Genomic DNA, 15627 nt, shown 5'->3' on the forward strand with positions numbered 1-15627 from the left:
GGGGGCTGATGTAGGCAGTATAGGGTGTGAAAAGTCTGGTTCAAGGGTGGGCTCAGCCTTGCTTGTAGCTGTCGGTGCAGATATACCTTTGAGACATACCTTGAAGCATGTTGTGCAAAGATTGTTTGGTGGGTTTCCATGGAGAGTGAGGACTCTAATCTTGGTTGGAACTCATTGCACCTGATTTTAAAAGTTAATAAGAATAAAAAGTTTACAGAATGCTGCTGCCCAGGCAGCTGGGGTTCTCGGCAGTAATACGTGTTTATAACTCCACCACTGAAACAATAAACCACATGCTATTTCCCTCCTAAAATTTACAGTCAAATCTGTTGCTGTTTAACAGGGTAAGTAGAAAATAGAGGAATGTAGCCAAACTGGGCCTAAAATGGCTCTTTCCCTGCTCTAGAGGTAGGTTACACCTTTCCTTTTTTCCTGGAGAAGCAGTCTAGTATTTCTTTTCTGCTGTGCTCAGCTGCATGTAAGTCGAGAGTAAATGAAACCCAGGCCCAGCTTTAAACCCATTTCCTTGCAGGCAGTGTAGTAAGTGTTCTACCATACCTCACTCCCTCTTTGAGTAACGATTGGGCTGATTTAGGGATTAAGTCCTAATCGTTAAATAACGCTAACGTGTCTGCCATTTGCTTAGGTGCTGTATCAGGAAAACAGATTTCCACAGCGGCGTTTCAAGGCGTGATGTAACTTGTGGCCAGTGCGGCGTGTGCATGCCATTAGCATAACGGCTGCATTTTTCTCGCAAAAGAACAATGTACCCAACAGCTGTTCAGCAAACAGCCCTCGCTTTATTAGTGTCACAATAAGTGTCATTCACACAGTCTTGAAGCACAGTCGAAGGAATGTTATATGCCATCTGCACCAAAGAGAAAGAAACAAATGCAATCCTTACAGCACTGCAGACACGCTTGAGAAAGTCAGATGGTCTTGGATCATCAATGCAGCATTTGAAACGGCAGAAGTAAAACAGACTCGCGCAGTCTGTAGATACAGAGCCAGACTGAGTCTCTTGGTTGAGCCTAGACTATAAGCAGTTCTCTAGAAGTTGCTGAGCTTGCCAGTGATGTCTGGGGATGTTTGCTAGATTATAGAAGTAATCAGGGTGAAGGGCTCACCATTTGATTCAGACGCTTGCTTCTTGCTGAAGAACCTTGAAAGACTCATGTAATTCTTCCATGTAATTTATTCACACAAGCCTGCATGAAGCACAGATTTCCTAGCAGGTAGTAGCAGTGCAGATGCTCAAGGAAAGCTGTCCTAACTTCAAAGTGATTTTTCAGAAGCGCGTTTTTCTCCCTGGACACATATGACCCTTTGTGCCACAGAAACTGAGTGTAGCTGGCATATTATGTTCTGCCTTGCCATGGGAACACTGTTTGGAAGACATTTTCTTTAACCAGGCTTTTAGCACGTTCATTTTGATTTGCATCCAATGGGTCACAGATATCCATGTAGTATTATATGGGGAGAGAAGGGAATGAAATGCTTTTAACATGAAAAATATGCTGATGCATGTACGCCAACTTCTCTTTCTTTCAATGTATCTAGAATTTGGGTGGGTTTAATTCCAGGGCCAAATTCAGTACTGGCATTAGTGAGCACAACTCCATTACTGCAAATGGAGTCTCAACATTTATGTCAACAATGATCTTAGATCATTGAATTTTTCCCATGTTTGGGCTTGCATGTTTCCTGCAAGATAATATACGCATGTACTTGCACATATGCTGCACATATGTTCATAAAAATTCACTGGGGAGGACATTTGGCTCTATGTTCTATGTTTGACTTTACGTATAGTAACTGCAATCGGCTTATGAATTTTTTGCTTGTCCTGTAGCTAATGTGCCATGCATCTGTAAGGGGCAGCCATGCAGAATGCCACATTGCAAGTAAAATACCTAGTAGCTAAGGCAAATGTGAAAATTGCTTTTCTTTCCTCAGTCTGCAGGACTGCACACGCACACAAATCCATGTGATTAATTCAGAGAGATTTTTCTTCCGTGTTATCGTGAAGTTGAACACTGCCTTGAACAGAGGGGTACGTAGAAATAGTACAGATGCTTATCACTGGATTGAATTGAAATATTTACTCAGCTGCAAGCCTCAAGTTTAGTGTATGCTATGAAGTCTGCTTGCCTTTTAGTGCCTGAAGAATAGCAAGGCCAAGGCAGAGACGTCTCATTTTCTGCAGTGCTTCCTGCAGCGTTTGGGGTGTCGGTCTGGTCATCAGATTTGAGAGAGATGAGAGTGTTGCACTTTCCCAGGATCACTGTAATTTAGGTGTCCTGCATACAGACCAAGACCCAACTGTGTTGGGAGTATGGACCTGACAGCCAATTTCTGCCCCAAACTTTTAGCACAAATGTACAGCAAAGATGACAGGCATGCACAGGTAAGGAGTTGTGTGAACTAGTCGAAGTTTATTGGCCATCTGGAGGCCAGGTGTCCACAACACAAGGAGTTCATGTTTGTGGGCACCATATACTTCCCCCCTGTATTTAAAGGCAGTAGTATTCTTTTTGTTTGTTTGTTTTTTAGATTGAAAAGCTTTTGGTATATCTTAAGAGCGACTCTTCCAATGCGCCATCTGCCCAGCAAACTGGAGTGTCCTTGTATTGTCAGTATCAAAAATGCTAAATAACATTTGTGGTGAGAAGTAGAGGACACTGGCCTATGGGACAGTATGAAATGGGATCATTAGGGAGAAAAGTAAGGCTCTGCCCAGATATAAAACTTGACCCTTCTCTGTGAACATTATCCCTGTGAATAATTTGAAATCTGCATTCAGGCATCCCACTGTGTCCCATCCCTTGAGGACACACCCGCTGTATTGCTTTACATGGTGTGGCAATGCACAGCGAGATTTACATATATATCACATAAAAGTGTTTACAAAAAAAATTAGCATGTGATTGAGCTGGGAAGCTGCAGAGGGCCCCAACTGTACAAGTTTCCATGCACTTCAGCCAGAAGATTTATTTCCAATTTGTTATTCATAAGGGAAGAGCGAGAGATTGGGATGGGGTCCTTTGAAGTGGAAAACAAAGTCTTCTATTCAGCCTTCAGCTTAATAGAATACACATGACACAGGCTTGGCATGGCGGCCTGCTTTCATGTAATGTGCTCCTTGTCATTTTGCTTTCCTAGGCTGTGAATACTAGTGGGAATGGGTATTGCCCTGGAAAAGTCTTGTTATCTCCTGCAGCCTTCTGCGGGAGGAGCACAGTGTAAGCAGGTAGGAGCCGTTTGGTTATGGTGGGGAAACCAGGCTGATCCAGTTGTTGCAGTTATGTTGTCTGTAGTTCCCGGTTTATGTTTCATATTGCCAGAGCACGTGTAGGAAAAGCAGTGTAGTTGCAGGGCTCCTACAGACATTATGTGGGTGCTCCTGCCGTGTTTGGAGGCCCTGAGCAGGGAGCCATGACCCATGGGCTCCGAGCCTGCCTCTGACACCCGTCTTCTGCCTGACCTCAGCTCTCGTTGTTACCCCCCAAGTGGAAGGCTCTTCTGAATTTGTGCAACACCTAGGATGGTGGAGCATGATCTAGACACTGCAAAAATCCAGCAGTTCTGTCCAGAGTCGGTGTTTTGGGGAGATATGTATATGAATCCTGTATTTCTTTCCAGGATCAAGGCCTTGGTTTTACAGTGATCTACAAGCCTCTAATAGCTTCTGTGCTCTGCCCTGTGTTAGTGGTATTAAGACCATGTTCAGTGCAGCACAAAGGCAAGTGATTTTGAAGAACTTACAAGCCCAACTTACCACAAAGCTCTGTCAATTGGTGGGTGTGGGTCCATGGGCTATGAGAGAAAACACGTGTGACCTTCAGCACATCAGCTTGGCCCACAGCGTGAGTGTGGTTAGAAAGCATTTGGACCAGAGTCCTGCTGGTCCTGTGACACTTGTTCCTCTTGGCTTCCTTGGGGATGATGTCCTCATGCCCTGCTTCTCTCTAGCTCTTCTGCATGTTCAGGTTTGGAGCTCTGGGTGATTCACAGAAATCAGAGATGGAAAGAAATGCATGAAGTCATCTCATCCTGCCCTTGCCAACCCAGGATTATTCTCCACAGTACAGTCTTGAGTGCCTTCTCCAGTCTATTTTTAAATGACTCAAAGGAGAGGGCTTTCCTCTCCTCCCCGGGGAGGCTGGCAGTGCTGTTCAGTAGACCTCACTGTTGGGGAATTTTCTTCCTGTTCTCCAGCCTCAATTCTCCTTTTCCCTAATTTAATTGAACTGTTCCTGGCTCCACCCTTCTAAACAATTTTCTGTATTGCATGACTGTTGCAAATACCTGTTGCCAATTTGCAGGCATAACAGATGAGAATTCATCACCGTTTGCCTTGCTTGGCAAAGGCTCTTTGTGCAGAACTGTACTGGGAAGCCAGGCTTTATCAGAAACTCAACTTCAGAGCCACATGCCAAGAAATAAGAATGACCTTTTCCTGCTTCTTTGGACATTAGCGTAACATAAACATAAACATATGCCACTAACATAAAAACCCATCATGACTGAGAATAGGCTGGGCTTGTGGCAAAACCATGAATATCTGTATTAATGTGCTGGTTTTTCTTAGTCCTCCAGCAGATCTTCCATAGTGCTTTTTTGCATGACAGAAGTAACTGTTCTGAGTTCTCTTAGTTGTAGATGTATAGACATATGGAGAATGTTTAATGAAAAATTACAGTAATCCTGTTTTTATTAAGTGGCTCCAGCACTTAAATTTCTAAACCCTGGCTTTCAATTTGAGGTTTCTTAAGTACCTGTAGTGCTTAAGAAAATGGGATTTGAAGGTGGGATTTATGCTTTGACAATACCTAGATGCTTTGGAAGGTAACGCCTTTTGTCTTAGGGGGCATGTGTCCTTCATCCAGCAGGACTGAGTTTCAAGAAAATTGGGTGTCCAAAGAGTGTAAGTTATTCCAGAAAAGCATCTTATGGATTTTGAAGAATTATCCCTATTTATTTTTTTATGAAATGAAAATAATCTTCTGCTGTGGGTGACAGCACAATAGAAGCACATGCTGAAAACACCAGGAAAAGAATGGCTAGTGTTAAAGAGACTGTAATCCTTTTAGTGCTTTCGTACAGCAGAGCTGCAGCTATTTAGCTATGGCAGGATACCAAACAACATTGTGGCTGGCCATTGTTGCTTGAACAGTTTGATTTTTAAAACACTCAACTGAAATATAACCACCAGCCAAGTTGGATGAAGCAAGTCACAAGGACAGTGTGTTAAATGGAGAGTCAGCAAATGAGGGAAACGACGTCTCATGCCCCAGTGGAAAGTGGCTGTATTGCAGACCAGGAGCCCAGGAACAGTATCTCAGCCTAGCACAGCTATCGGGTTGCTTTTAAGAAAAATTTATAGTATAGAAGTAATACAGTTCTGAAAAGAATGAGATAGTGCCACAGCTATAAAATGAAATTACTGATTTCTCTGCAGTAGGCGTCAGAAGGGCCATGGATCCCATTCCTTTTTGCTCAGCCCTGATCCTCACATCATAAACCTCTCCTCCAGAGGACTTCCCATGTTAAGCATTTCAGGAGATGGGAAAGGATGGAGTGGAGAGGAGGAGACAACAAAGTAACCGTAACTGGCATAATAAAAACCATCCCAGCACGCATTGGCCTTTCTTGCTGATACTGATTGGACTCATCAAACTGTTTGACATGGTTCTTGATAGGTGGTTTTTGGAAGGCACTGTTCTTGTTGGTGTTTTTAAGTGCGCGTGTTTAAATGATGCTGTGAGTTAATGGACTGGAGCATGGTGTGTGGGAGCAGTGGAGAGGAGAAGGGTGTGTGGTCCCTAATGAAGCCAAGGGAAAAACAGACACACCTGCTTTGGGGTATAATGGGAGTGATAAGAGTAATTTCTTAACGATGGGGTTTTTTTGGGAGTGCAAGGGGAAGGAAGGGTTTGTTTAAGAAATGTAGGGGGGCAAACAGGACTTCTATCTTGCTGTGCTGGGGACTGTTCATTTCAAATGGGAGTGTTTGGTACATCTGGGCTGAACGGATATTGGTTCTTGCATGCCGCCCCCCTGCTCAGTGTTTTGCTTTGCACTGTTTTATCTGCCAAAAATAAAATAAATTCACAAAATATTTGCAAAGTTGCATGGCCACAGGCTTAAATACATACATATGAAATCCCTGAAAGCAATTTGCTTCAAGCCCTCCTCAGTTCCAGACGTCTTTCTCACTCCATCTGCTTGTTCAAGTACACAAGTTCCTTGGGAAAAATCACTTATTACATCACTGAAAAATGCCACAAAAATAGCTTTTCACTTAAGTTCCCATCCTCAGAGTTAACTCACATGGGGATCAGATAGATTCAAACATTTAATAACTTTTTATTTTCCTTTCTCTTTAAACACAGGATCTCTGGTCATGGAAGCAGGGTCACGTGGTGGATTCTTGGCAGTCAGCAGTCTGTGGAGCTTTTGCAGGTGCAAAGGATTATATGTTATACTGGGAAAGACTAAAGAAGAAAGGGAAAAATGTGCAAATCTATTAAGTATAGCAGAACAACATTCCTTTGTAATTTAAGTTTGTTTAGAAGAAAACGGATCCAGTTGTTGTTTGGAAATAGGAAAGTCAGCAAAGGAAAGAGAAGGGAAAAAAAAAGACTCGAACAGGGTGTCTGTTTGAAAGACAACCAATTTGTTTTTGACAAATTTCTGTTATTTAAAAACCAGGGGCCTGTCAGTCAGGCTTTACGATTATTTCAAAGTTGATTTGTAAAATCCTCGTCCAGGAGAAACTTTGCTTGGGTGGGGGTTTGTGCAGCTGTCTGCTCTGAGCACTTCCCCAGGGGCTGAAGCGATTGCAGTGAGAGGCCATGATTCACCATTCATGTGACAGCTCTGACAGCCATGTAGATTAACTAGAGTCAGGAGAGCAGAGGCTAGCACTGCACAGCCTGGAGGCAAAAGCCTTCCGTCCTTAGCAAAAAAAAAAGAAAAGGAGGACGAAACATCTGGGCAATCTCCAGACACTCGAACAGGAATAAAGAGTGGCAGAATACAATACTGCACTATTTATTACCAAACAAGCCAGAAGTTAATTGAATTTTTCAGTAGGCTTCTTGTTTGATTTTAGCCTACTGTAGTTGGGGGGGGGGGGTTTAGGAGAAAGAAAAAATCAATTAATGACTCATCAGTATAGCTGACAAGTTTGAGGGAGGAGAGACTCAACTGTCCTAATAGAAAAAACAGATTAGTAGTTAAGAGATGGATAGTCAGAGCTTTTCCCCAAGGAGGTAAATTACATTTTGAGATTCCAAACCAGTAACAGAATGTGTGGAAAAAATAAGTCCTGTTTAAAGAGAAATTATAGCATTTCTTGAAATAGAGATTATCAAAAGCAAAGCTTGTTCTTTGATGATTTACAAAATCAGAGCCATTACATCGTATGCAATTTTTTTTTTTAAATAAGTTCTGTTAGGGGAATTGAAGTATAAATAGCAGCAGAATTCCAGCAGAGACTGAGGCTTCATTTTGATGGGCACTATAACTGTGTCTGAGAGAAGGGAGCATGACTGTAGCTGCACACAGTTTAGTAGATCGGGCATGTCAGCTGTGAGGGAATGGTTTAGGTAGAATGATTCCATTTTGGGGCAAAGGGGGATATTTTAGATGATCTGTTGTGGTCTTGTCCAGCTGTATTTTCTATGTTTATGTGAAAGGGAATTTTATTTTGCTTAAAATTTGATCTGCTGTTGGATTTTACACTGACTTTATCAAATCAGTGCAAACAAAATCAGACCAGCTGAAGCACATCTTTCATTTTTGTTTTGAAACAAAACAAGCTATCAGACTAAAAATGCTTTAAAATTCAATCTGTACGTCTGCAGGTGTGATAGGGGATCATTAATTTAGCGCTGTTGATTTTTTTACAGTCAGATTGATACAAAAACTGTGTTCAGGCACGTTCAGAGAACTAGAAAGGTTATCTGATTTACCCAAGGCCTTGCGGAGTAATTTCCTGGAGTCCAATTTGGTGCCTGAATTGGAAATCTAACCCAGTACCTCCAGTGCCTTCTCTGTATGTCTTGATTCTGACCAGTTGTGCTTGGGCTTGCTACTTTTTGATGGGGGTTCAGTACTGTCTGCTTGCTTTCTAGCAGAAATAATGCAGAAGGAGCTTCCAGAGGCACGGCTATGTGTGAACAGTTCACTGCCCTTTGGCAGATGCTGGGGAGACCTGACGCTGTGCTAGAGGAGACACCAGGTCCTGGAGCAGCACAGGCTTCCAGGTCCATGGTGGTGGCAGATGAGACGTTTCAGACTCATTGTCCTCATAGGCTCAAATGAGGCTTCCCCAAGCACAAATCTTTGCAGAGCCTGAGTCCTGTTTTGTAGATTGTGTTGTAGTTGGTGATGATAAATATTCTCTTGAGTTATCTTTCCAGCTTCCCTTCCTCCAGCCAGGTTTTCCTTCTCTGTTCTTTGTCTCCCTGAAATTCCCTTTTCACCAGCAGTATTTTAAACTTCCTTTCTTCTGTGTCCTTTGAAGATCTGCTTCAAAACTCTTGAGGTTCAACTCTTTTTGGGTCACAACCTTCCCCATCAGTCTCCATTGCCTCCCTCTGCAGACACGTAACAGGCAGGCCCTGTATTGATCTAGTCTGGTACCGCATCCATTCTGTTTCGCTGAAAATATTTAGTCTTGCTGAATGGAGGCAGTTGAAAAATAATTTCCTGCTTTGTGAAAAATGGATTCCATGGTTAAAAATCATTACCTACCTACATATAGCTTCAAACAAGGGAAGAAAAAACAGACCAAACTCTTTATTCCTTTCTTTCCACCCCAAAACAAAAAAATAAAATCAAATCAGAATCTCACCCATACCTTGTGAATAAAATAAGATGGATGCGTGCATCCGAGTGTTTTAAAATCATCATGTTATACACCTTAAAAGGAGAAAATTATCCAAAGAAGAATCTTTAAACGCAGAGGTGCTGTCAAATGCCACCATGGTAGTAGTGGGATGGTGAAATCACAGACATGCTTTTCTCCTGTGCTCTTTGCTTGAATTCAATACTTTCTAAAAATATGTTAGAGGTCCTGAGGGGAAGGGTAATAAGCTGAAACAAACTGAAAGAAAAGTCCTGTTTGGCTTCCCTTTATGGCGCACACACATATATGTGTGTGTCTGTGTGCAATGGTTAGTTCCTAGCTAAATCATAATAGATTATTTGGCGAAGACAGAACAAAGAGCAACAATATATTGAATTCCATCCCCAGTGCCTGTGAAATGGCAGCAATTTCAGCCAGAGTGCTGTGAGAGGCCTGACTCCTTGTTGAGCGCACATGTGTAAGATGTATGTATGCAATCCATGGGCTTTTTATAGAAACGTAATAGGCATAGCATAAATATCAGAGATTTGGAATCCTTTCTGTCTCATCTGTTAATAATTTAATCCCTGGAGGCCTTGTCCAGCTTTGTCATCATCTCTGGTGTCTCAGCTAGGGGAGATGTTTGAAGCAGTCGGGGAGTGAGAGAAGGTGGTATCTGCGCAGCCGGTGGGGAGGAACCCAAGGGTAGATCTACGTGATATTCTAAGCCGAAGGCTGAGTTTGAACCAAACCTTGCCTCATGTCAGAGCTGTTTGGATGCCAGCCCAGATTGGGGCACAGGCTTTGGCAGGCTGGAGGCAGAGGGGGGAAGCGTGTCCCCATGCTGTGGGCAGCCCAGGCATGGTTGTGGTGGCACTCCATGCTTGAGTCTTCTCTGGGCTTAGGCTGCCTGGCTGGACCACTGCACCCTAGCCCTGCACTGTACCAGGGCAGGCTGTCCCAGAAGAGCTTCTGGGTGGGTTTTATGTGTCCTCCGTGGAAGTGGGCCAGTGGCAAGGAAATCTTACTATCAGGTATTGACTGTTGGGAGAGCAAAGTACTGCCCTGGAGCAGTGAGGCGATGTCCAGCTTGTCAGAGAACCTGAGTGTCCATTTAGTGTGATTGAAAATTGCCTCTGTTAAAGGCGCCTTCTTACTCCCTACTGTAAAAAAAAAAAAAAAAAAAAAAGTGCCTGAACATTAATCATTAATGCTCTGTGGTGACAGAGTCACTGAGAATGGAGGTGCAAGTCTTGTGCATAACAAAGGACTAACGAGAGCTTTTTGCACATTAACAGCGAAGGCTTCCTGTCACTTTTGTTTTGATCTTATCGGCTTTGACAAGATTACACACCGTGTCTAAAAGCCTCTTTAACTCTATAGCTCTGAATAAATTTTTGAGTAGTTTTCAAGATTTCCCTGCTTGGACCATGCTTCTAACCCTGAGCTGGTTAAATCGCTGGAGGAGCAGTGCTCTGCCTCTTGGTATTTCTGCTTAAATCCGAAGAGGTTCTTGGGTAACTTTGCTCTACCATTGGCAGGTGTTCCCACAGTGATAAAGGGCCAGAATGAACTTCCTCTTAAAAAAAAATAAAAAAATCAGTATAGTATCAATAAAATAAAAGTTTCAAAACAGCAACAAAACAAGGAACTGATTGTTTGAAGAGTTCTGAAAAAGACCGTTTGTGAACTTGGAAATAAGTCAGTGTAAGAGGATTCTGTGAGATTTAGTGTTGGACCTGTGTGACTCAGTTTTTCAGTCTGGATTTGGGATTCAATCCTGAATCAGTCCTGGGTTATATTCAGATGTCAGTACAGAAAACAGTAATGAAGAAAGGCAATAATACGGCTCAGCTTGGATTTTTTAATTTTCCTAAGTTGGCCTAGTTCAAACAAGGACATTAATCAAGCACAAGTTCCTATCTCTTGAAATGAGCTTGACCTATATTGAACTGGGCTGGTGTTGCAGAAGAAAGTGTCGGGGGTCTGGCCACGTGACAGAAACACAGAATCAGGACAGAGCCTCTGTGATGGCTAGAAGGCCTCCCTGGTTCCTTTGGAAAGGGTGACCAGAAGGTAAAATGGTACAGAAAAGGAAGATACAGGGACTGCAGAAGAACTTGTCTTCCTTCCTTCAATAGGACCTTATTTGAGGAGTGTGTCAAAGAACCCGTGAAACATTTTCCTAAAGCAGCAGCAGCAGCAGCAAATCCTGCAGGCAGCCACCTTACTTCAAGGACCTAGGGTTGTCTGTTGTTCTCAGGTGAAGTTATTTCACTCTGTTCTGATACTTCTCAATTTTTATTTGCATATGACAGCTAAAAAGAGTAGGAAATGCTAGCAGGAACCTGGGGGAATATCTTAAGTCTTCAAGACTTTTTATTCTTATTGTCAAATCAAGGTAGGTCATTCTCTGCAGACGCCTGCCACTAGCACTTCCATCAAGAGCTGGTCACTGGGAAAGCGTGAGTAGCGGAAGGATTTTCTGTTTAACATCCTGAGCTTGGTAAAGTTTAGCTGCTTAGCTGATGTGTGAATATGGCGTCCATTGTGTCTTCTTGGGAGACTGGTGATGAATTTTCCGCTACTGCGTGAAGTTTTATTTTCCTAATAGAGGAGTTTGTCACTCTGCTAGAAGTATTAACAAGTCAAGAGCCTTCCTCATGTGAAAGTCCTTCTTTGTGCCTACTTGCTGAGCCCAAGTCATCACCATATCCTTCTCGGGCAAGGGAGAAAGCCTCATCCAGAGTGAGCTGGTGAGCCTGTCTGTCTGCGCACAGACTGCCTGCTAAGGTGCCTTTTTCTCTGGCAACTCTGCAGAGAAACCGGAATGATTAGGGGTGTTAAGGCTGGATGTGTCTGGGCCTTTCTTGCCCACCTGATGCTTTCATACCTACTTTTCTTGGTTGCTGACTGGTTGAGCAGGCTCCAGCCCTACGTGGCAGCTCTTGGAGAATTCCATGACAACAGGAATAGACTGAAGAAGTGAGTTAAAAGATCTGTTGGGCCTTGGTGTGTATTAGTGCCGCGCATAGCTCTCCTATTTTGAATGAGTAGACTCTGGCTGTATCAGTTTGTATCTGTTGTGTTAATCTGATTATTAAATACAGTCACTTTTAAAGTTGTTTTACCCAGCTAAAGTAGGTGGGACTGAGCAGTACCTTGCCAGCACTGTAGCCTGGTCTTGGTTATCTATGTAACCAGTGTTGAAGAGGTCACTCTAAAATCACCTTGGACGTTTAGAGTTAAAGCCGGAGCAAATTCATTTTGTCAGACTCACTGCCTTAAATGAAATGCGGTTCCCAACAAACGCTGGCTTTAGTCTTGTGTTCTTGTCAGGCATACGCAAACTTGCATTTAATTTAGCTGCTGTCCTGCTGCTTGTTGTGCTTATGAAGCATTTCATTGTTGCTGTTGTCGTTCTAAATTGATTGGTAAATCTGTACCAAATACTTCCCAGTGATGGAAGGAGGAACATTGAAATGTTAATAACAAGAGTCTTGAAAGATCCAGTTAGCTGGGGAAAAAATGAAAACCAATCAGCCTTGATTAAACCTTTCAGATAAGAATTTGGGAACATGTTATCAGGATAAATTGTGTGTGTTCTAATCACTCTATCAGCCAACTTTAAGCTTCTGCCAATAAGAAACGGTTAGGAACAAATGCATTGAAAAATTACCAGGATCTGATAAGGGAAATAAGTTAGCCTGACTGAAGTGTTACCGTCAGCTCTATAGCTGAGTGATGCATTGAGATTTTTTGCTTGATACAGGCCTGACAACCATGTGGTTCACTGCTAAATTTTTCTTGCTCTGTGGGCAAAGGAAGGGCTTCTCCATCCAGACTTGTAAAGCCACTATTTTCCATGGAGATTATTTTTACTGTTCTAAAAATACATTGCTGACATGAGTACCAAAGTTTCTATCCAGACCATTCTCTCAAAGCCTTTGGGTCACTTACTCAAAAACTGGCTTACAATAAAAAAGATTTTTGACCTTAAAGGAGGTCCAAGAAAAGGCTGGAATTTAGTTTAATTTGCTCATAGTTTCTGCTTTGGCTTCTTGAATACAAACCATTTTTCTGCTTTTTAGCGAGGTATCACTGCTAGAGAGTTCTGGCAGAGTGACCCAGATGGGCCAACCTTACATGAGCAGGAGTGGCTCCTAAACCAGGCAGCTGGGGCTGCTTGCTAACTTGGCTTGCCTGCTAGTTCTGGTTTGAGATCCAGGGGACTGCACATGTGCCTTAGTGCATCTCCTGAACTGTCATGGGACATTCCTTAATTAACTGATAGGGTGCCAGCTGGCCAGCCTCCTTTCTGACATAAAACAAGGTTTTAATATGTTAAAGCTAAGGTGATTGAGAGAGAGAGATGCAGGTATAAACTTGAGCCAGCAGGAAAGATGGATTTTTTCATTGCTTTACAGATTTTAGAAGAAATGCTTTTCCCTTCTCCCATCCCAAGGAAAGAGAGATCAATTTTTCTACATTCCATAAAACTTGGAACAGAAAATAGATTATTTTTAGTTTATTCCCAGGGTACTGTGTAGGCTTTAGTCTTTGGAGTCACTTTGTTCCCTGCTTTAGCAGATACAGGATTTATACTAGCTCCAGAGAAGAAAAGCAGGATGAAGAAGAAAAAGGTTTCTGAACAAGTCTGTCTCTCTTTTCTTCCCCCCATCTTCCCTTTTCTTTCTTCACTCACTTCTGGACTGCTCCTGCATTTTAAAAGTTTTCTTTACTTTGGCTCTTCCTCAGTGTAAATTACTTGTTGAAATGAATGGGGGGAGGAGAGATTAGAGTTAATTTTAGGATGGGGAAATAAGGCAAAGGGAATAAGATCCTGGGAGAAAAAGCAGCAAAGCTGGTCCCTAGATAGCACAAGAGGCCAGGCTGTAGCCACAGGGTTAAAATATGGAGACAGACACACACGCATTTGTGGGTGAGACATGCAGATGGATAAGCTGAAGATTTCTGGCTTTCAGGAGGAAAGCCACAGCTGAGCTGGCTGCTCCAAGTGAAAGTAATGAGCTCCAAGAGCGAGGTTTGGGAGTGATTAGAGACAATAAAGATGCCCGTGTGGGGAAGATGGCCCTCGTGGCAGCAGACTTCTGACAATTTCCAGAGACCCTTGGGCAGCTTCACATTGTTGTTACCCAAAATGGAACTGATTTTGTTCATTAGAGATGAGCCCTGCCCCAAACATTGGCTTGTCTTTTTTGCTTGAGTCCCAGGTCTAGCAGTTGAAGTCCAGATCCAGTCTGTCCAAAACTTGCAGATAGCTTTGCCCCTGAAGCGTGTGTGTTTCAGATGCAGAGCATCTTTCTTCTCTTTCTATCATTCTAGCATTTAAATGGTCAGACTTAATTCTCAAGGCAGAACACAGTGTGATTAGCTTATTTTCCCATCTCTGCGAATGAGTAAGCAAATCCTTCCTTTCAAACTTGTCTGTAGGTGTTGGAAGCAGAATCTGTTATCCTTACGGCCTTCATATGTTCATATGTGTACAGAGTCCAAAACAAAAGGATAGCAATCTCAACTGAGATGTTTGGATTTACAGTTAACTAGTGTGGAGTTGTTTGCTTAAGTCAATACACAGGAATGAAACACTCTGTGTACAGACCTTCAACAAACGTACCTGGACTCTGACTGAGGAAACATGCCGCAGGCATTAATAATGGAGCAGTGTTGACCACAGCCATGGGAATTCTAGGCAGTGTGGCATTCGTATTCACCCAACAATGTCTCACTTGTGTTTGGTATTTTAATTTGCTCAGGTGGATTTGCAGCTGCAGTCACCACACCTCTTGATGTAGCGAAGACGAGAATTATGTTGGCAAAGGTAAGAGTGAAGGAGGCCAGGAGACATGCAGGTGAATGGCTCGGGTAGTTCCAGAGTTTCTGTATGGTCATTACAGAATGAAATCCAGCACCCCTTAATAACGATTTCTGCGCTTGTCCTTGAAGGCTTAGATGTAAACAGGTACTGCATGCAGAACTAATGAGATTGTTGTATTCCTTTGCTTGAATTGCTCTTCAGGTCCTTTCCCAAAGGAGCTGTCTGAGAAGAGCATGTGTGTGTGCTAGACTTCCAGAGTCTCATGCACCAAAGTTAAACTGCCCATCGGGGATTTATTCCTCTGTTGTTTCGATAATTGTTGGGCTTGAGCGTGTGGGTGTGTATCTTTTCTGAGGAGGGGGTTGGCACTGGATTTTCTGTCCTAAAATTTTATGTCATAGAGATACTGATGGCTTACGTCTGCCAGCCAGGGCAGAAGGAAGTTTGCTTATAAGACCAGTAAGTTTAGTAAGTAGTTAAATTGTCAGTAAGTCTAGTGTTCCCATCGTCATCTTGCTGACCCAGAGCAGAGCTAAGCAGCCCCACACCTAAAAAAAGCCCCCAGCGGGTGGATGTTCCTAAAGCCTTTCCCTGCCCTGAAAAGAGTTGTGTTGGCAAAGGTCAGGCATCCTGGTATTTCTGTGTGGAGCTTTTACCCTATTGCTCACGTCCCTCAGCGCAGGGGTGTTTCTTGTTGGTGACATGCCCCTCCCCAGCTGAGTCATGCACATCTGTGCTTGCCATGTTGCTGTGTTGTGTATCTCTCATTGCTGGGTGTTGCACCTGCTGCAGCTTCTTTGCTTTTGGGTAGTGTGGATGGTAGAACTAAGAACTGGGTTTCATTTACGTCTGCTGCTGTCCTGAGCAACCAGGTCAGCATTGGTAAGGGAATGATGGTGCTTGGAGGTGTTCCGAGACCTCAACATCTCTA

At 43.0% G+C, this 15627-nt stretch overlaps 1 protein-coding gene across 5 annotated transcripts in view; it reads left to right on the forward strand.

The window, feature by feature from the left end:
- The window catches only part of SLC25A26 (solute carrier family 25 member 26), a 90981-nt gene that overhangs the window by 67375 nt on the left and 7979 nt on the right, over positions 1-15627 (forward strand). For all 5 annotated transcript variants that reach the window (XM_037387328.1, XM_037387329.1, XM_037387332.1 and 2 more), the window contains 2 exons: positions 6396-6465; positions 14635-14699. In XM_037387328.1, coding sequence (XP_037243225.1) covers positions 6396-6465; positions 14635-14699 — 135 coding nt within the window. The remainder of the gene's footprint in view (positions 1-6395; positions 6466-14634; positions 14700-15627) is intronic.

Source organism: Falco rusticolus, chromosome 4 (genome assembly GCF_015220075.1).
Source record: "Falco rusticolus isolate bFalRus1 chromosome 4, bFalRus1.pri, whole genome shotgun sequence".
Taxonomy (NCBI): Eukaryota; Metazoa; Chordata; class Aves; order Falconiformes; family Falconidae; genus Falco; species Falco rusticolus.